General features: G+C 45.0%; 1 protein-coding gene across 7 annotated transcripts in view; it reads left to right on the forward strand.

Moving 5' to 3' along the window:
• GRM8 (glutamate metabotropic receptor 8) overlaps window positions 1-21501 on the forward strand; it is an 855522-nt gene that overhangs the window by 187479 nt on the left and 646542 nt on the right. For 4 of the 7 annotated variants that reach the window (XM_084788015.1, XM_084788014.1, XM_084788013.1 and 1 more), the window contains exon 3: window positions 7617-7833. The exons of 1 other annotated variant lie outside the window; for it this stretch is intronic. In XM_084788015.1, the coding sequence (XP_084644141.1) occupies window positions 7617-7833 (217 nt within the window). Of the gene's footprint in view, window positions 1-7616; window positions 7834-16220; window positions 16512-18340; window positions 18362-21501 lie in introns of those variants that run through there. 2 more of the 7 variants (XM_084788016.1, XM_084788012.1) reach the window with 2 other exon arrangements.

Raw genomic sequence — 21501 nt, forward strand, 5'->3', positions numbered from 1 at the left:
CAAATATCCCTGAAAAATAGAAGAGAAAACGTGATCTTACATTTTAACAGAGCAGCCAGACGGATTATTAGAAGCCAGCAAATGACTACAAGAGGAATTATATTTACAGTTGCAGGGCACAAAATCACATTGTTCTGGGTTTTGAAGGTGTGCTGCCTATGATACAATACCTTTTCACATTTGCTGTTGAAGTTTCAAGTTCATCCTCAGACATAAGCCATCTTTGAATTATTTATCCAGCAGTGAGAATGGACTGGCCTTGTCTTTCCCCTCTCTGGTTGGTTTTGCTAGCAGTGCTCTCTGCTTTGTGAAGAGGATGCTCTAGTGTGTGTGTGTGTGGGGGGGAGGGCAGGTAGGCTGCATTTTGGTCCATATTGAATTAAACTTACGACCTTAAACTTCCTACTGTAGGCTTGTACTTGCCTGTGCCAACAAATACAGGCTCTTTCAGTGTGGGTGAGCATACAAAGCTGTACTTAGTCTGACTGAGCTAATGTAGGGGAAAGAATAAACACGCAGTACATGCAAGATGAAATCTCTCTAGCTGTCTCCGACCCCTGTTTCAGGAGTCTTCCTTGCTTTCTTTTGCTCATCTCTATCATGTACCAAAGCCCAATGATGAGTCTTCCTCGAGAGTCAAGCATGGCAACTCAATTGAGCAGAAGCACAGGCATGAATATTTCAATCTGACATTGACTCCTGAGCTGGGAAGTTTTACAACTGCCCACATATGGACAAGCTTATGTTGAACATATCTTGATTTGGGAGAGGAATCACAATTTTGACTGCCAAACTGGGGGATCTGCCGCCCTTGCTTATTTTATTGCCATTTGGCTTTACCCCCTCCCTCCCCCCATCTTTTCTTTAGGGGATTTTCATGAAGCTGAGAGGAACATAAATGCTCAAGGCCAGGTCAGGAGAGGGGACCAGGGTTGGATGCTGGATGTTGACTCCTAGCCCTGAGCCCTCACTATTATCTGAGTTCTGATTATATACTCATGTCTTGCCACAAGCACAAGTAGATTTAATACTACAGAGCAATGAAGTGTGAGCTGAGAAAGTTAATGGCTACAATAGGCAGTGCGCTTTTTCTGGTCCTGGGTTTTGTAGCAGCAGCAGCAGCAGCAGCAACAGCAGCAGCACATCCCTCCCAAGGCTGAGTGGCAGGGAGCAATCATCCTGCTGGCCACTGTGGCTAAGGCCACTGTCTACCATCACTGAAGAAGTGCTCAGGAAAGCGCTGCCTCCAGGGGGAAGAGCAGAGTGTCAAGCTGGTCCCGCAGTGGGGGCAAACCAATGATGCTATTGAACAACACAAAGAACTGCCCCCTGCTAGCTTGTCTGTGTTGGGCCTTTGCTTTCATGAGATTGTTGGCAAGTCAGAAAGTACAGAGAGCAGGCATGACTGATGCCGTTCTGATGAGACAAGGCAAGTTTCACGATTGCAATAATATTTGGATGTAAAAACAGTGACAAACCTTTACAGGCAGCAGAAAGCACACCTACTTGGGACTAGCACAAACACTGTAGTCTCAGTTACTCCCAACCTCTCACCCCTCAGAGACACAAGGAGACTCAGTAAAGGCAATAGAGAGGGACACTGTTTGCAGGAGGTCTTAGCAGCCTTAAATCTGTCTTGAATAATCAGTCTACAGAAAACAGTAAACCAGAAGAGGCTTTTGATTATAAATGTAATTGTTTATTCAATGACAAATTGAGCTCCCTGGGCTTCCAAAGTGTTCCCTGAGATATTTCTGAAGTTACTTCTGGCCGTTTCTAGCACCCCAAAGAGGTGACTGACAAGTCTACACTCCCTTGCTGTGAACCTGCTTGGCACACAACTGAAATGCACAACACAGCAAATGCTTCTTTAGAGTCTCTGTTAGTAGAGGAAATAATACACACACACACACACACACACACGCACACGCACACACACACAAGTTGTGGTAACAGCACGGAAGAAAATGTACAGAGTGATAAAGCAGTAAGCGGAGACATGAAGGCACAGAAACGGGGTGCTCAGAGGGACTCTGTTTCATTTAGAAATGAAGGATGAGCAAGTCCAGTGAGGAAAAGGTAGGCATGCGGAGTGCTATTATGCATGAGAAAAAGGGAACTTCCTGGTCAGCATCAGGTGAGCGAGGGGGAAAGAGGATCAGATGGCACTCAAAGGACCTTGTGGCATGAAGTCTTTATTCTAAGATCAAAGGGGAATGGAAAATGATTAAAGGGCTGTGAGCAAGATTCTTATATTACTTTTCTATTTCAAAAGAGTGTGTTCGTTGCTGGTGTAGTGTGGGTTGGAAGAGGCCAGGAGTGGAAATAGCAAACAGCCAGAGTTGTGGGAAGCTGGGTGTCACAGTGGTTTGGTCTAGAGGATGCCTTTTAGTCCACCTTTGCTCGAGTAGTGTCTGGGATAACCCACAGAGCCTTTATGTTTCAATTCCAGAGATAAAAGATGGGGAAGGCAAGCCTGTTCCCTCCAGGGACATTTTCAGAAGTTCTGCTCACTGCCGCAAAGAAAGCTGGGATGTGTAGTCCAGTTTTGAGCGGTCAAGCACCTAGGGAGACTGCATCCAGCAAAAGTAGAAGAGAGCCAGAAGTTTATTTTACACACACGCACACGCACACACCCCTACTGAAATAAACGTCAGCCTCCTCTAGAGGCTACAAGTCAAATGTGGAATCCCTTTTTAGGGTATATATGTCCAAGATTTGCAAAATAGCTACTTAAATGTAGATCAAGTAATTAGCTTTATTAACAGCCAGGCAAGCACCAAATAGCTCCCCAGACACATGGCTGTCTGTTAGGAACTAGATTGCAGAGAAGCCAGCTTGGGCCTGAGGCCAAAGTAATGCCTCCTATTTCTGTATCACCTCTCAAGCTTGGGATCAACTTATCCCCTCCTGGTGGATTTGAAACCTTGTAAATCCAGCCAGCAGCTTGGGCTTGCGTGCCCCATTCCACACTCTTGATTACCAAGAGGATAGCTCAGGTAGGGGAATAATCTTCTGCCCTCGAAGAGAGGTCCTGCCCACATATAGAAAGGGAGCCTGAGATGCTTTGAGCTGGTCCGAGAGTAAAGAGCTTGTTATGCGCTCTTGTCCAGCGAATATAGACCTCTGGCCTCAGCTAGTTTCCTATCTGCTAGGAGAGGGGGAAGCAGACAACTAGGAACAAAACCTTTGTTCTCTAACTCCCCCCCCCCCACAAAACCCCATGGGATTGGGGGAGGGGACCGCAGCTACCGGAGAAGTGGAAGCTGAAGCCTTTTTAAAAGGGAGGACTTTGTGAAGGGGAGTCTTGTGCTGCATAATTAATTGCCTGAAATATGCTTTATTTGGGTAATGGAACGGGCCTTATTTTAAGCATACATTGTAGTCTTGTGAAGCCTTAGCACAAAGAGAATGAGAAGCGAAGGAAAACAAGATGACAGGTGTTTTCAAATATGCAGTTTGGTGTCCTTTGGAGTCGAAAGGGAGAAAAAAGGGAAAAGTCAGGTGAGGACGGTGGTAGAAAGTGTTGAAAGGGAAAATGGACAGACGGCTAAGACGCTAGGGTAGGGCTGAAGGTGGCGGTACAGATACCTGTCATAGGAGGCCCGCTCATCAGTCAGAACGCCAGGCTTCTGGCGGACTGGAGAAAGGACGGGAGAGGTTAATAAAAAGACTATTTTTAAGGCGTAGGAAGAGACACAGGAGCGTCCATTAGATGCTGAAGTAGTCAAGGATGGGACAATAGTGAGGAGACCTGCGGGGGTCAGGGGTGAGGTTGTCTGTTAGAGCCTGCAAGAGCTATGGCTCAGGTAGAGGCCACCTTGCTATCGGGGAAAGGGGCTGGAGGAACAGATCCTGACCTCTGTCTGGTCTTGCTCCCCGTGTCTCCTTTGGACCAAATTCAGTTGGAAGCTAAAAACAGTAAACCCAGAGTAGTACAGAGGTGGAGAAGGCTGACAGGCAAACGGGGGAAGATCCTTGCCACAGGGTGGCAGATCACATCAGGAGGAACCAACACCAAGTTTCCTGCCATGAGCTGACTGGTGAGTCGCCTCTAAACATTCACTGACTACTCGCTCCATCAAGCATTGCAGACACCAAATCAAGAAAGGGCTCCCTTCTGGGAGGATCATAATCCAGCCCCGAGTCAGGATGCTAGTTCTAATGCAGGTGAGAGCCCTTGAGGGAGTGAAGAACACGCCCTGAAGATCCAGGTTGGGGTTTCCCGTGGAGGGAAGTGACACTGAGGTACCAACAGGCTGAGGAACACAGACTGCCTGCACTGTGAGTACGTGTGTGCAAGGGGGCAGGTGTCTACCACCTGGCTTTTCTGTCACTAGCTCCGACTGAGTCTGGCCCAAAGGAAGCACAGCGGCAGAAAGGCGAGCAGGAGAAGACAGAGGTCAGGGTCTATTCCTCAAGCCCCTTCAGCTACCGGCAGAAAACAACAGGAAGGGAGAAAGAAGGCTGTGAATCTGAGAGTATCACGAACCAGGTGAGGGTGCGGTTTTTACCCTTAAAATCGCCAAGTGGGACCCGGCCCTGTAAAAGGACATGTCTTCTTTAGAAGGATACGTGACCGATGAGGGCTTCTTAGTGACTCCTTTTGTTGATACGTTTTCTTGGGTTTTCCTCATTCCCCTCTGTCCTTCTTTCCTTCGCTCAGCACCTTTATATTATTGCTGTTTCTGATAGACAACCCCCCAACCCCCCAGGGTTAAGGGGCTAGTTAGGATGGATCTAGTGCAGTGAGGAGAAAAAAGAAACAGCGTAGGTCTTTAATAAATTTTCACTTCAGTTGCCAGTAGGGGTTTAATTTGAGGATAGAGGAAATATTGGGGATGCTGGCATAGAAATTAAAATGCTTAATGAGCCAATGCTTAGTGGGTCTATGGCAAATAAAGTAAACATGGGATGTGACTTCATGACAGTTTGAAAAGCCGGCTGGAGATACTATCACTATACCATGATGTTATTGTAGATTGCAACACAGAAGAATTGAACAGGTGAAATTGCAAACACGTACTTGCACATTACATTTTCACACATCGATCTCTGAAGAGAAAATTCTTCAAGACTTTGGGGAGAAAGCCCATTACTGGATTAATCAAACAACTATCTCCTATCTGCACTTTTATTTTATATACCCTTTACACCTGTTTAATTAATCCTAAACACGATGCTGACTGCTAATTAAACAGCCCTGGAAGTGACTGACTGAAGGTAGTAATTTGAGATAATTAGTTTTGGTTTCAAACACTCAATTTTCACACTTTGTGCTCATTTTTAGAAAGGGGTGGCTCATTATTACAGGCAGGGTGGGGGGTGGTGTGAGACATTTTCCTGCTGGACTCTGAGGAGCTGAGGAGGTGGGAGGTTTCAAATAGGACAAGAACATAGTAGAGTGTTGCAGAATCTCTTCCATACCCACCCACCCACCCTGCAGAAGCTCTTCCACACTCACCCACCCACCCTGCAGAAGCTCTTCCACACTCACCCACCCACCCTGCAGAAGCTCTTCCACACTCACCCACCCACCCTGCAGAAGCTCTTCCACACTCACCCACCCACCCTGCAGAAGCTCTTCCACACTCACCCACCCACCCTGCAGAAGTTCTTCCACACTCACCCACCCACCCTGCAGAAGCTCTTCCACACTCACCCACCCACCCTGCAGAAGTTCTTCCACACTCACCCACCCACCCTGCAGAAGCTCTTCCACACTCACCCACCCACCCTGCAGAAGCTCTTCCACACTCACCCACCCGCCCTGCAGAAGTTCTTCCACACTCACCCACCCACCCTGCAGAAGTTCTTCCACACTCACCCACCCACCCTGCAGAAGCTCTTCCACACTCACCCACCCACCCTGCAGAAGTTCTTCCACACTCACCCACCCACCCACCCTGCAGAAGTTCTTCCACACTCACCCACCCACCCTGCAGAAGCTCTTCCACACTCACCCACCCACCCACCCTGCAGAAGTTCTTCCACACTCACCCACCCACCCTGAAGAAGCACTTCCACACTCACCCACCCACCCTGAAGAAGCACTTCCACACTCACCCACCCACCCTGCAGAAGCTCTTCCACACTCACCCACCCACCCTGAAGAAGCACTTCCACACTCACCCACCCACCCTGAAGAAGCACTTCCACACTCACCCACCCACCCACCCTGCAGAAGCACTTCCACACTCACCCACCCACCCTGAAGAAGCACTTCCACACCCTCATATGCTCACTCACCCACCCACCCACACCCACAGCAGCTCAACATAGCCTGGGTCAGAGTGCTGAATTTTTTTTCCTATTAGTATATAGAAACGCACATGGTGTTGATTTGGAGAACATTTTTATCTAGTGCATGGCATGGGGACAGCTCAGTGAGTGGCCAGGATCTCTTTCCTGGGTTTTCTAGAAGCAATAAAAAGAAAAAAAAGAGGTGAAGAAGGCCAAGGCTACTGCGCTTTGAGCTTTGGAGAAGTATCTTTCTGAGTAGTCACATCCCACAAAGGCACAGAGCCTAATCAAGCCATTATCTGTCAAGGCAAGGCTGGTATGTTTAGAAGAGAAAGCAAAGGGCAGGAGGAGTTTTTATGGTTGCACAGTGCTAAGTAAGCTAACATGTTCCCCACAGGGAAAATGGAACCAGGAAGAATTTAGGGTTAAATGGGCTGACCTGAGTGTTCTCCCTCATTGCCTCTGCTGAAGCAGGCAGAAAGCTGGGGCCGCCATGAGCGGCTCCTTCAGCACCTGGACAGCTCCAGGCACACTGTTCTGCGTCTGTGAGTAAATCTTCTACTTGCATCTTCCTGTCACTGCACTGGCTACCAATATGGCTTGGAAGTCTGCAGACTTAGAGGGGTTATCCAGATGTGGGGCAACTTTCACAGATATCAAGAATAGTTTGGAAGTCAGCTGGCTAGAGGCTCGTGGGTGGCCATTTAGATCCCAGGATGTACAATCTTTTGTGGAAAGCCAGGCTAACTCTTTTAACATTCCCTTTGAGCCTGATCTACATAAGTAAATCTAGGGACAACCAGGCTACATAGTGAGACCCTATATCAAAAAAACAAAACAAAATAATTCATGAAAACTATGATTTTTAATTTTAAGTGGCGCATCAAGTTTTAAACACACACACACACACACACACACACACACACACACGCACATACACTCAAGTTAAATTCCCACATAACATTTATGTGCTAAAGCCAAAGAGAATTTCTGAGATGACCTTCTGTGATGTAGGTTTGCACTATGGCTTCATTTCTTTTTTTTTTTTTTTCCACACCAGAACAATCATGTACAGAATAAAAAAGCAGCAACAAAAAGCATGAAATACTTTCCTTTGGCCTTCGACAGAAGGAAATTTGAAGCAAAAGTAAATTGTCTCTCCATGTTTGTGTGTCTGTGCTTTGAAAGGAAGTGAAGCCCACAGACTGTTAGGAAATTATTTCTAATTAATTTGGTGGTCCTAAAACCATAGCTTGCCTTCAGGCTGACATGTCTAGGTTTCTGTTACAGCTTTGACTGTTTAGTTTATGGTGATAATCCATCATTGCACAAGACATGCCATGGATTGAAATGTCCTCTCATTTGTTTTGCAGATACCTCAAATTAGCTATGCATCCACAGCCCCAGAGCTGAGTGACAACACCAGGTATGACTTCTTTTCTCGGGTGGTCCCGCCTGACTCCTACCAAGCCCAAGCCATGGTGGACATTGTGACGGCCCTGGGATGGAATTATGTGTCAACACTGGCTTCTGAGGGAAACTATGGAGAGAGTGGTGTTGAGGCCTTCACCCAGATCTCAAGGGAGATTGGTGAGCATGTATTTACCCACTGATTGCATTTGGAGGTGACAGGATGCTACACTCTGGACACCTCCAAGTGCTGTCTGATGTATATGAGATCATTGGAGCTCTCACAAAATGTGTGGCCCAGGCTTTCCTCATTATGGGGAGGCTAGGCATATTGCAGAAGGTCTTATTATTCACATGTCTCACAAGGTGACTCTTTGGTGCTAATTTGAGCAGTAGAGCTCCTGACTTTGTGAGTATCTTTAGAGTTGTCTGTTTTGATGAGGGAGTTTGCAGGCACCTTAGAGACACAGTGGATTTGAATGAATGGCATACTGTTTGATTGTTCTAGAGAGAAGTTTACATTAGCAAGTCATCAAATTAAAGAAAAAAGTCAGTGGAATTTAACATGGAACACTAGAGGGATCAGCGCTTGTAATCATCTTAAAGCAATATTAGATCAGCCCCTAGGGATGGTCCTAAGTCATACTCTCATTGTCATATTTGACTTTTTCCACCTTTCATCTGTGTATAAAAGTCTAGAGCTCAGAGAAGGATGAAGGTTAGGAAGGAGTGCTGGCAGGCTCTCTCCTGCAATATCCTCAGATCTCTTTGGGTATTTCACCACCATGTATATTTGTTTGCAAGGCTGTAAATCCATTCTATTACATAGGAAAAGACAGAGCAGAAAGACAGCAGGACGTAGCATACAGCCTCCATCTTACTGACAGTCAGTCAGTGAGCTATCTTTCCAGATGGAAGGAGACATATTAGTGACACTTTAATATCATTTTATTAAAGAGATATATGGATTTGAATGTTGGTAATTGATGCTGTGGAGATACTAAAGCATCTCCTGACTATTTTTAAGCAATTGTGAACTTCAAGAAGGAAATTGTGTTGATCAGTTAATGGCTGGAAGTTTCAGTTCAGGGGGAAATCATGAGGATGATTGAGATTTAGCTGTAATCACCCAGAACCAAGAACCTAAAGGTTTTGAAATAAGATTTTCAGTTGAGAGTTGTAGATGCCTGAATCCTTTTTTCTGCATGGGATAAGACATGGAGATTTACTGTGCTCAGGACTTCTTATATTTAGCATGTCCTCATGGCTATGTTGTAGAGACTTGTCTAGTCAGCAGATGGGTCAGTTGATTTATTTGGACAACTGTTTGTACCAACTCTGACCATGATACCATGACCTTTGCTTTTTGGAAATTATATCACTATATCTATAAAAAATGATTCAAAAGCTTCCATTAAACTTTAAATTATATTATTTTCTTGGAAAAAAAAGTCCCATGTTTATCCTTAAAGTAAATGCCCACTCAGATGAAAACAATAGCTTCTGGAAGCAAGGTTAATATATTATTCAAGCAGCTGATGTCGGGTCTTACCAGAGTGATAATTCAACATGCGGAGGAAAATAATAGAGTATGCATTGAAATAAGTTTTCTGCAGTGATTCGGGGCATTCTTCAATGTTGGGACACATTTTGTGCGTATGGAATAAAGTAATATGAAAAATTCAATAAGGACATAATTTGCCTATCGTAGAATGTGATATGATGTGCTCTTATAAAAGTTTATAGTTTACAGTATAATTTTACAGTAAACACATACAGCACAATTTTATTGACTGAAATAAGAAATACTTGATTGTGTTTTAAGAGGTTTTGCTGTACTTTGGTAATCCTGTCACATGAGAGGACTCAGACAGTGCCATCCATTACTGCTGTTTCTCTCTTAGTCATTAGTATGGAAGAAAATAATTTTAGCACCTCATGTATGCTCCTGATTAGAGCAACACATTTTTTTCCTGTGTTGATCCTTTCAGTGTTCTATGACGTGATTGGCTGTCCATTCTTTTTCAGCTCTCACTTATGTGGAGACTGGAGGAGGGATGGGTTGTCACTTAGTATGCAGAATGCTGAAAAGGCCAAATTAGTACCACACCAGAGTATGCCATGGAATATATTAAGTATCAGAATCATCCCTCATTTTAATGACAAAGATTTTATCTAGAACAAAAATAGCTGAAAATCCAACCTTTCACACGACAGTGATATTAATGGGAATGGCAAATAGTAGCAACTTAACTCATTCTGGAATTATCCGAGGACTCTAATGAAAATTCATTAGCTCTGTAACATTTGCACTCTTACTGAATCTGTCACCATGATAGTAGTGTGTATTTAGAAATCTGAGTGTCTTGAGAGGGGGAGGAAGAGAAAGAGGGAGGGAGGGAGGAGAGAGAGAGAGAGAGAGAGAGAGAGAGAGAGAGAGAGAGAGAGAGAGAGAGAGAGAGATACACATTCAGTTTTTGGAGCATCTGTCCAGTAATAAAATTATGTATTCATTCAACTTGTATAAGAAAAATTCCATGCTCTTTTCTGAGTTTCTCTCTTCAGCAACATTGATTGTTAAGACATTTCAATGTAAATCGAGGCATCCTATGTTTCATCTCTGATTAATTCAGGTAGATCATAACGCAATCATAGCAAAAATGAAAATCCGTTTAATGATATATTGCACATTCAGTTTAATTAAAGTGGTTTGCATTTTAACAAATTCTGAGATTCTGGAAGTATTCTTTGTGAATCTAGGAGAACGAAGAAGATTATGTGTAAATGGTAGTCATGAATAGACTGGTGATGACTCATCTATAGGCGATGTCTTTGTGCAGGACATATAGGAGGCATTTGATAGAGTAAATATTTGGTACCCTAGCTCTCTTAGCCACATCTTAGAGAAACTATCAAACAAATGACAAATAAAACCCTAGAACAATATAAGTTCTCAAAATGGACAGTTTTCCTGGAGCATAGTCTACAGTGAGGCGTGGGAAAGAAAACTGTACATAAGTGGAGCATGGAAGACTTCATAAACGGGCCTCTGTGGTATCTGTGTTGGCTTAATATGGGCCTGTGGCAGGGGCAATAGAAAAGGAGGCAGACATGAGAGACAGTCCTGAGACCGACTCTATGGAAGTCAGTACCATCTCGGAAGAGCATCTGGAAGCCTGGTGTGGACTGAGGAGGCTGAGTTTGGTCAGAGGCACACTGTGATTCATACACCAGGGACAGGTCTCCATGGATAAGAGCAGGGACAGGTCTCCGTGGAGAAGACCAACAGAAACACTGATCTGTCTAAGCGGGAGCCAAGATGCTGACCCTGAAGACCATGCTTTAAAACAAAATCAGTTACAGAGGGAACGGTGGATGCTGAGTCAGCGCATGGAGAGAGTGAGAAACAGAGGAAGCCAAGGATAGACTGCCAGGCAGGAGTTTCATGGGACCAAGGGCTCCATGTAGTGAGAGGAAACAAATACCTGGGCAGCATTCTCTCTTCTTGGTGAGCTGCTGCCTCTTGGTCACCTTTGAAGAAAGTGTTCATTATAAAAAAATTCAAATATTTTCTTTGTGTATTTTTTTAATTCAAGGGTTATGAATAGTTTTTAATAAGAGAGCTGGGACTTCTTCCAGTGAACATAGTGGAGAGAGCGTGCTGCTCAGCTACATAGACCCACACTCTGTGATCTGGAGAGATGACTTACCTTTACAGATGTGCCAGGACGAAGGACAGTCTGGGGAACTAAAGACAATGCTCACCTGATTCTCATCTCAGAGAGCCAGAGACCTGAATCCAAGGTGGCTTCAGGGCTGTGCTGTTTCTGAGGTCTCAGGGGGGAGATTCTCATTTCCCTTGGAGCTTCTGGGCTGTGCCAGCATTCTCTGGCCTTCCTTAGTTTGTGGCCTATCACTTCTGTGTCTGCTTGTAAAATCTCATGGCCGCTTTCCATCTTATTGTAAGTCTTTGTGTTCTTTTCTCAAAGGATGTGGCCATGTTAGATAGGACTGCCTTAATCTAGCATGATCTCATCATGAATACTTAGCTATGTTTGCACTGTCTGTTTCCATATGGTCACACTTTGGGTTACAGAGGCGAGGATTTTTAGCCCATCTTTGTGGGTGTGGTTCAATGTTCATAGGGTATAATTGTGACCGTCTCAGAGGGATGACATCCAAAGACAGGGGTGGGAGGGAGGCCAGAAGAGAAGGTTCACGATAAGGATGTAAAGAGTTCTGAGTACACAGACTTTAGTTGATAGAGATGCCTATAGTACAACCAATTCAGAAGTTTCGTTGGCATCTTATGCAATTCTGCCCTTCTGATCTTGATTACAAGGGTAGCACGGCTTAGTATACAGGTGTGTTCCAGGTGTGTGTGGGATCCCGGTGTCTAGATTTCCCTGCCTCAGGTTGCCAAGAGCTTTCAGCAGGATTGTCAGAGACACTGTAAATATCACTGTACAACTTGCTGTTCAACTACTTCCTTTGTGCAGTTTCAAAAATGTCTCTCTTTCTAAAATAACACCTAGAAAACTATAAACAGCCAGAGTGTGTCTTCTAGCCTAATTTATTTTTATTTTCCCCCTTCGGTTTATTTCGGCTTGAGGGATGGGAATAGCTTAGTTGCCCCCTGGTTTAAGACTGGTCCATCATCCCTGTGACACATGCTGAGAGTCTAGAACCACACTCCTCTATTTGTCTCATTTTAATTATTCAGCATAAGGTTTCTCTGATACTGTAATAAAGGGGTTGATGATATTTGCTCGTGCTTTCCTATCACAAGCTGGGGGGCTTCTAGCTCCTGACTCAATAAATGACTTTCCTGAGCCTTTAGACAGTTTCCTTCAGTTCTTTGTCTTACCTTATTATACCAGTTTAAAAGGGAGACAGGATAATAAATGTTAATGCTACTACTATCATTATAAAGGGCAAGGAAGCTAAGGTTTTATCTTTGAAGATAAAAGGGATCTGTGAAAGCATGATACCTTTTCATTGTGTATTTGCACAGCGAGTCGACACACCTCCTTTAACTAGTCATCATGGTTATAAATGGCTTATTGACGATGACAAGCCTTCAAGTCATCGCTGCGTAATACCACAAGGGGCAGGATAGACCCAAATCTGTCAAATCTTCCACTGAATGTGACTTTTCTTCTAATTTGCCGATGTTGGACATTTCTGACTATTACCTGACATGTGTTCAGAATCTTAAAAATCTCAGTGTTAGAAGGGACTGTGAGGAGAGTTGGCAGTTCCTATTTGAATAATGAGATACACCAATTTAGTTAATGAAATTTGGTATATAAAAGGACTGATACTTGTCCCCCCCAAAACTTGAATATGATTTAGTTTTGGTGAGGATCAAGCATTAATGGAGAATTTTATTCCTAGTATAAAATTGACAAGTGCCCACTGATCATATTTTTCTTAAAGCTGGTATATTGTTTTAGAAGAAAGTACTTTCTCCCCTTAGGTTATAAATGAACCACATTTCTATTAATGAAAATGAATTCAGTTTTAAGATTAAAACAAAATATTTTCAATGACAGAAAGAAAAGCATACATAAAGAACAGTTTTTCTCCCCTTAGATGTTCATTGCTTTGGAAAAATGACTTCCAGCAGGCAAAAATCAATTTGACAAAAGTATTAATGTTCTAAAATACTATGAATGAAAGGAAACATTTTAATTCAATTGAAAATTTTACTTTATATTCCTACAGCTGAGTTCCATTGATAACACTACATTTCAAGTTGCAAATCACATTTAATTAATATTAACACCAGGTAATTGGCAAAAATAACTTCAAAGGAGGGCTGCGGAAATTGCAAATTGGAACTGCAGGTGCAGCAAGGCTGCGGAGGCTTCGGCGGGATCCAAAGGAAAGTGTATATGATTTTAACAGTTAGTGCAGTACCTCATCAAATGGAGTATCATTTCAAAGCTGTTCGTCTCTCTGGCCTCTCCTAATATTTAGGGCTCAGTAACTGCCAAGTATCAACAACAGCTGTTAGCGTGAACTGGCAAACAGCATTCCAACAAATGCTTTGAGACCTGTAATCCAAACGCTCTAGTTAAGTTTTCAGTAAACGATAGCAGTTGGGGTCGTGTGCAATGGGTCCCTTAGAGCAAAAGACCTCCCTTAAACCCCTCCCCTAATCATGAGACTGTGGTTGGTAAGGAGTCAGTGAGCATCAAGTGATGCCAATTATGGCCGCATTTGTAGAAGTGTTGCCTAAGATCCGGTATTGCTCCTAAAAGGAGTGGAGATAAGACACTGCGCTTGGTCCACAGCAGGACAACGCTGTGTGAGATCAGAACGGTGGCAGGAGCCTTCATCTGGATGCAGGATTCTGGGGGAGGGGAGAGGGAAGCTCTTCTTCTCTCTCTGTTTTTTCTTCTTACTTTACAATTTATTTTTAAAATTTATTTATTTATTAATTTATTCATATTACATCTCAATTGTTATCCCATCCCTTGTATCCTCCCATTCCTCCCTCTGTCCCATTTTCCCCTTACTCCTCTCCCCTATGACTGTGACTGAGGGGGGCTTCCTCCCCCTGTATATGCTCATAGGGTATCAAGTCTCTTCTTGGTAGCCTGCTGTCCTTCCTCTGAGTGCCACAGGGCCTCCCCATCCAGGGGACGCGGTCTTGCTAATTACCTCCAAACTAACTGCATGCAGCAGCAGTTTCACTGCGAGACTGGGGAGGAGGGGGGATTCTGAGTAGCTTCTGACCACATGCCTGCACCTTTCTCTTGATCAGTTTTGTGGGGGCTGCGGGTTGGGGGTCGGGTGTGTGTGGACATCTCAGCAAGTATTCTGCCGCAAAGTTTTGTGTCTTGTTTTGTCAACTCTAGATATCCAACGATGCTTGTTATGCCACCTGACAGCTTGTGTCTTATTGTGTCAACTCTGTGGCCACTTTAGCAGTAGTAAATTTCTTTACAGTTTGTGGTACATTGCTCCTGTGATGTTCCCTGCCCCTCCAACCCCCCCACCCCCCCCAGGCATCATGGTGAGCTACTGCTCACCACTCTGGTCAGAATGCTGACTTGTCTGTGCTTTTCTCAGTGGGAGACCATCCAGTCAGTACCCAGAAGGCTGCCTAACCCACAACTCTTGCTCTATGAGTTTCTATTTAACGACGATTGTCACCAGATTCATGGTGGGGCTCTTCGTGTTCGCCTAGAGGTTAGGCTTGCTCAGATTCTGGGAACTGGAAGGCGAAGGTGGCTCCAATCATGGCGTCTGCACTTTATTAGTTTATGTCCAGCTCTAAGGGAACTTTTAAGGGCTTCTGCACCATTAGGTCACTTTACTTTTTGTGTCCCCCAAACACTAAAGCTTGGGCTTATCCTGACTCCCACTAGCCTGGTAGTGCTGGGCAGGGGTTCAGAGCTTCCGCTGGCTAAGGTTGAGTTTTCAGTCTAACTACAGGGCCTTTGTGTTGAAGTCTAATTGCCTTATCTGTAGAACAGAGGTAACAACTGTCAGAATTGAATGAGGTCATACATACGGGGAGGGTAAGCAGTGGACAAGCGTCCATTACCATTGTTACTGAGAACCGGTCTTGACACACACTCCAGACCGTATTCAGACTCACAGCCATCCTGCCTCAGTCTTCTCAGTGCTGGGATCACAAGCTGAATGCCATCTCGCCAGGGCCTCAGCTTGCATTAGGTTAGAATCCTTTGGCTCGGCGGTGGACTTATTTTTCTAGGTCTGTATCCAGTTTGCTCAGTGTTCATGAGGCGGTGTTCCCAGCACTGACTTACCTTTCTCCCTCCCTAGCCCCCACTCCCTTAGCATGACAAATATACTATCTAAGGTAGAGCTAGCATAGAGCTGAATCCATGAATTCATTATTGCCATCATTGTACACCAAATATGCATGCTCATCTTTCCTTTTTACCTTTCTAAGTGTTAAGCATCATGTATTTGTGTCAGTTCTGAAAAAAAGGAGATAAGTCACGCTGCTTTTTAAAAAAAAAAACAGGTCACTGTTTTGTTGTTGTTGTTGTTGTTGTTTGTGAGTTGGAAAACACAGACAACCAACCAACCAACCAACCAACCATGCGGACTGTGAACATTGCCTCAACGGAGGAGGCATCGTATAGAACCCACATCCAAGAACAACAGGCCTGCCAGAAGGCTTCATCAGGAGGCTGAGGGGGAGTGGTCGGTAGGTCCCAAGCCAAAGGCCTGTGCACAGAATCATGGGAGCTGCTTTAGAGAACTTCAGAAGAAAGGATGTTGTAAGGCAAAGCCTCAGAGAAACATGGGATGCAGACCATGCCACCTTTGTAGTGTAGTACATATATGTGGAGTGTTGAATATGTCTAAAATGCTGACAGTATCTGACAATAGTATCTTGTTTACCTACTGATGGTTATTCAGAGTTACCATCTCCTAGGCCGTCAGTGTTTGACTTGTTCTTATGTGCAAGTCACGGTCACTTTTACCCTAGCATCACCCATGACCTTGGCAGCAATTTTGATTTTTCTCAGTGTCTGACAGTAAGCCTGGGACAATGGTTTAAATTCATCCTAACCCTTTAGTTTTCAGGTTTGAAACCATGTCACTGAATATGCACCCTTTCATCAGGAGTGAGCCCTGGGCCCTTCTCTGCCATTGCAAACCTACAGTGTCCTATCCTTGACGTGACTGATGGACCTACTCCTACACCCTCGTCTCCCAGACTTGGATCACAATGCAGCATTTGTTCCTTGCCAGCTTTCACCTGGGCAGCAGCGTCTGTTCTCCTGTCCGTTCTCTCACCCGGTGGATCTGGTTTGATGACGTGAAACCATCAAGCAGGACCTCAGCTCTTCCTGACCTCTAGTGCCCAGGTTCTGATCCTGTCTGACTTATTGTCCTGCTAGCATCCTAGTATTAGCTGGGATGCTATAAATGAATAGACGTGGACTCTATAGAATAAGAGAATTTACCCTCAGGCTTTGGTTTAATTCTCTCTTTCAGGGATTGCTTTCTAAATACTTAGAAAAGGCCATTGTGGTCTCTGAAGTTTCTTGTTACCTATCTCTCCTGCCAACTGCATTAGGTACCTCGGGATACTGTAACAAAATACCAAAAATCAGTTATATTTAAAGAGCACAGTTACATTGTTCATTGGCTCCTATTCTTCCAGGATTCTCTTTGAGGAGTATGTTGACTGGTGACAGGAGCCTGCCGTGTCTTGCAGTGCTACAGTGTCACTGTGATCTCTGTGATATTGGATGAGAGACTCATTCTGCTTCAGAATGACTTCATATTAATTTGATTAATTAAACGTAGAGTGGCTCTTTTAGAAATGCAGTCATATTCAGAAATACTAAGCCTCAAGAGGTTTTTGTTTGTTTGTTTGTTTTTGAGGGGGGAAGCACAATTTAATCAATGGCACCAAATATAGCTACTGCTTGAACTCTCTGATTGATGGAATCCTGTTTGAACCAAATCTATATTTATATTTGTCCTTTGCCTAGGTTTTTTTGATCACCTGTGGTCCCCTGAGAGGCCAGTCTTTGCACCCAGATGAGCTATTTCTTCACTCCCCTTTGTCCTTGCCAGGCTGTCCTCACAAGCCTTAGACCCAAATGCCCAAGTCACGACAGACAAGAAGTGTACTTTCCTCTGTGCTTTGCCCCAAAGAAATCACATTCCTTTAATTTCCTTCCTGAAGATATTTCCGTGTTAAAGGCATTCTGCTTGGAGAGTCTGTCAGTAGCTGAGCACTTTAAGGTGCAGTGTGTACTTTCCAGTGTTGATAGAAGCACACAGTATAAATGCCCTTCTACAGATATGAAGCAACATCAGACTCCATTTATGTCATTTTTATAGACCTTAAAAGAGTTGGCCTGAGAATTAGAAGTGTGTTTTCCCAGTTTACTTCATAACTTCCGAACTAAGCAACAATTATCATTTCCTTAAAAATAAATGGCTCAAGAATAATAAAACCAGAAGGCTGTAAGATGAATAGTCGATTGAAAATAGGTGCCAATTATTTCAAGGGTTATGTCCCTTGGCAGGACTGTGTTGTGCGGACTCTCTTCTTCAGCATTAGCATTTGCATGGCTGATAGGCAGCTTTTTCCTGCTGCTTTGGCTGCTGCCTAACCAAAGCTATTTCATGACCCACTGGGGGCTGCGTGAGGGGAAAGCAGGGGAAGATAAGAGAGTGAACCTCCAGTCAGCACATTTGGTTTCTTGTTAACAGCTCTGGGAAGAGGCCTGGTCAGGAAAGGCATTTCAACTAATGATTTAAACATGTCTTCTGGCAGTCGTAACAGTGCGGGAATAAATGGTGCCTCTTACAGCAGCTTATGCCCACTTCCCAGGCAGTGGCACGCACAGCCATGTGACTCTGGAGTCACATTTGAGTCATGTATCATGGCTGGCATGCATGCAATGGGCTATTAAGGGAAAGAGGGATGTTTGGAGTACACTGCCAGTCTTTTGTGTTGGATATCATGGAGAGCAATCACTGTGTTCTCCTTGAAATGGTTGCATGGTGTTATTGCCTGTGGAAACCCTTTGTCAAAGGGAACTATTTATGCAGGCTGATGTGCCGCGTCTTTTCACAGATATTCGAGTACCTGCCATGTACTGAGGCCATTGTTCTAGAAGGCAGGAGCGCAGTGCTAATGAAACTGACCAGGCTCCTGACCTGGTGGCTTTCTCAGTCAAACTTTCCTATAAAACGTGTAAGTTTCATGTCTATTTTAGTCTTAAATCTTTCTGGATTGTGAGAATTCAGCCTAAGGCAGAGTGAGATGTGATGAAGCAATGGTGGAAGAACTGGGAGTGCGTCAGCCTCCTTCACATGTACAGCTGGGTCCCCGGGTGTCTGGAGAGGCTGAAGTTCAGTTAGGGTGTATGTGCCATACTAGCCGTGGTTAGGGCCGCACATATGAAAGAAGTGGGTCGTGCGTGGAGAAGATTAGGTCTGGAGCAGGCGAGGAGCCTGGAGGAGTGGCAGATTTGGAAAGTGCCGTGTGTAAGCAGGGTACAAAACCCACGCAAATGTGCAAGTGTAGACCAGAGGTTGTGTTTCCAGTGATGCTCGTCTCCTCAGCCTGCAGCAGCAAGGCATGCTTCACACTCATCACCTGTCTGCCCCAGGTTGGCCTGGTTAGCACCATTTTGTCTAGCCGTTCTCGGTTACTTCCCAGAAGCCTTTATTGTTCTTTACCCCGCTCCTCCTTCCAGATACACTGTGTCCCTTCTAGGTGTTCATGGTGTGTGTGTGTGTGTGTGTGTGTGTGTGTGTGTGTGTGTGTGTGTGTATGTGTGTGTGTGTGTATGCATGAGTGTGTGTATGTGCACTGTTCATGGTGTGTGTGTATGTATGCATGCATGAGTGTGTGCATGTGTGGTGTTCATGGTGTGTATGTGTGTGCATGCATGAGTATGTGTATGTGTGCATGTATGCATGTACATGCATGAGTGTGTGCATGTGTGGTGTTCATGGTGTGTGTGTGTATGTGTGTGCATGCGTGAGTGGGTGCATGTGCAGTGTTCATGGTGTATGTGTATGTGCATGTGTGAGTGGGTGTAAGTGCAGTGTTCATGATGTGTATGTGTATGCATGTGTGCATGAGTGTGTGTGTGTATGCCTCTGTGCAAGCGAAGGTTGAAGGACAACCTTGTTCCTCGGGTGCCACTGTCCTTTTTGAAACAGGGTCTCTCCTTGGTCTAGAGCTCACCGAGTAAGTTAGGGTGGCTGTCCAGGGGTCCTTAGGGGTCCTTCAATGCCACCTCCCCAAAGCTGAGATCACAAGTGCACACGCGTGCATACCTTATCTTTATCATTATTTTTTCTTAACATCAATTCTTGACCTTGAGCACAGGCCCTCGTGTATATAATGAAAGCCCTTCCCCAACATAACGATCTTCCTAGACTCTCTTCTAGTTGTCCTATCAAGCCAAAAGGAGCCACCATGTAGATAAGGAGAGACTTGATATAGAAGACATATCACCGTAGAGAGATGGGCCAGTCTCAGGCCCCAGCATCTGTCACATAGTCGGAGGGAAGTCACTTTCTCTTTTACAAGGTGGGGAGGAATAAGCGAACGTTTAGCAGTGTGCCTAAAGCGAAGCTGCAGCATCTACAGTGAGGCCTGACAGGACCTGTGCCTGTTGCGATAGCCGGTTTTCAAGGGTAAACAAGTAGAGGGGATACGTTATACTGACCCTTTGTTTAGGCCTGGGCAAAGCGGTGTGCAGGGTCTTCTAGGAAGAAGAGAGTTCTGCCCAGACCACACCGAGCATAAGAAAGCTGACATTGTGGATGCTTTATGATCCCGTGGATATATCTTACTACTTCCGCAAGTTTCTTCCTTTCTACAAAGGTGGAGCACATGCTTTGTTTATCTTGGCATGGTTGTGAGATCTGGAAAAATGCTTTGTAAACACGTGAAGAAATAGACACTCGACCGACGAGCGTAACCTGGAGATAGGTCATCAGGAAGCAGGTGGCTTGGGGAAACAAGCCTAGGAATCCAGATTAAGAATTCTGAAGCAGAAGCAGAGCTCTGACCCCGAGGCCGGCATCACGTTTTGCCTGGTGGCACTTGGGAGATTTGGGTCATGGGGCCATGACTATGTCTGCAAAAGGAAGGCACATAAGAAGGAAGGAGAGACAGGAAAACCAAGGCTCAGGGCCACTTTTGGGTTGGGAAACAGAAGCACCAGCTTAAGCAGATGACAGGAAGTCCAGCCTCCAGCTGTCACACTCGATCCCGAGAGCAAGCACCAGCTGGAGACTACACAGCTCCTATGCGAAGGGCCGGAGCTTTGCTGCATTTGACAAATACGGTTGGAAGCAAAATTCAGAACGTGGATTAATTCGCCGAATGCATTCACTCCTCTCTCAACTGGTCTTGTGTTTCTAGGTGTATAAATGTGCGGTGCCACTCCCGATTGCACGACTCCACCCGGGTCCAGGGCTCCTGCTCCTCCTCATGTGTAGGGCCCTACTCTGAGTTCTGGAGTGTTTGCCGTTGCCTCCATACATGCTTAATGCTTATAGGAGGCTCTGCGCTTGCGCTGCATGCCGGGAATTCACAGGTGTGCTTCCTAGCCTCTCCAGCCTTGGATTATAGCCAGGCGACTGACTTTAAGAGACAGAAAAGGAAACAAGATAATGATTACAGATTGTGATTTACCAAGGGGCGGGGGAACCAAACGCCTGTTTAATTGGGGGACTAGCCGGGAAGCTGGTGGCTACAATCCATCAGGACTGGAAGCGATGGCTTGAGTAGGCCAGGGTTTAACGGACTTGAGCTGGGTAGGCCATGAAGGGAGTGTGTGGGTGTCAGTCTTACACGGAAGCCCTTCAGGGGGCGGGGTCTGGTAATGCTATGCTGTTGTTTAGGCTCTGAGAGAAGGTATAGAGATTGGGTTTCAGGGATGAATGGAGTAGAATGTGAGCTAGAGGTTTATTGCCACGCTCCGGGCAAGGTCTGGGCCTGGTGTGGGTCGGAGTAGGCATGAAAGGAAAAGAGCAGAAGTCGGAAATAGCAGCAGAAGAGAAAAGATCCCAGGTCTGAGAGACTGAGAGCTTTGGGTCTGCGAAGGTCCATATCCTTGAAATAAAACTCACCCTGAGCCGACATCAGGTTGTATCTATGCCATAGCCCTTAGATGCCCATCTGGCGTGGGACAGGCGGCTTCCCTGAAAGGACGACTGACAAGTAGGACATCAGGTGAATTATTCCCTGGCAGAGTTACATGCTAACTGGTGCTCTAGGGAAGAACTGCTAAAAAGGTAAATGACCTCCAGGTCTTTGTAACCTTTTTAAAAAGTAAAATCTATTTAGGGACTGTTATTGCTGTGTTCCCT

The sequence above is a fragment of the Acomys minous genome (assembly GCF_964271855.1).
Source record: "Acomys minous genome assembly, chromosome: 6".
Classification (NCBI taxonomy): Eukaryota; Metazoa; Chordata; class Mammalia; order Rodentia; family Muridae; genus Acomys; species Acomys minous.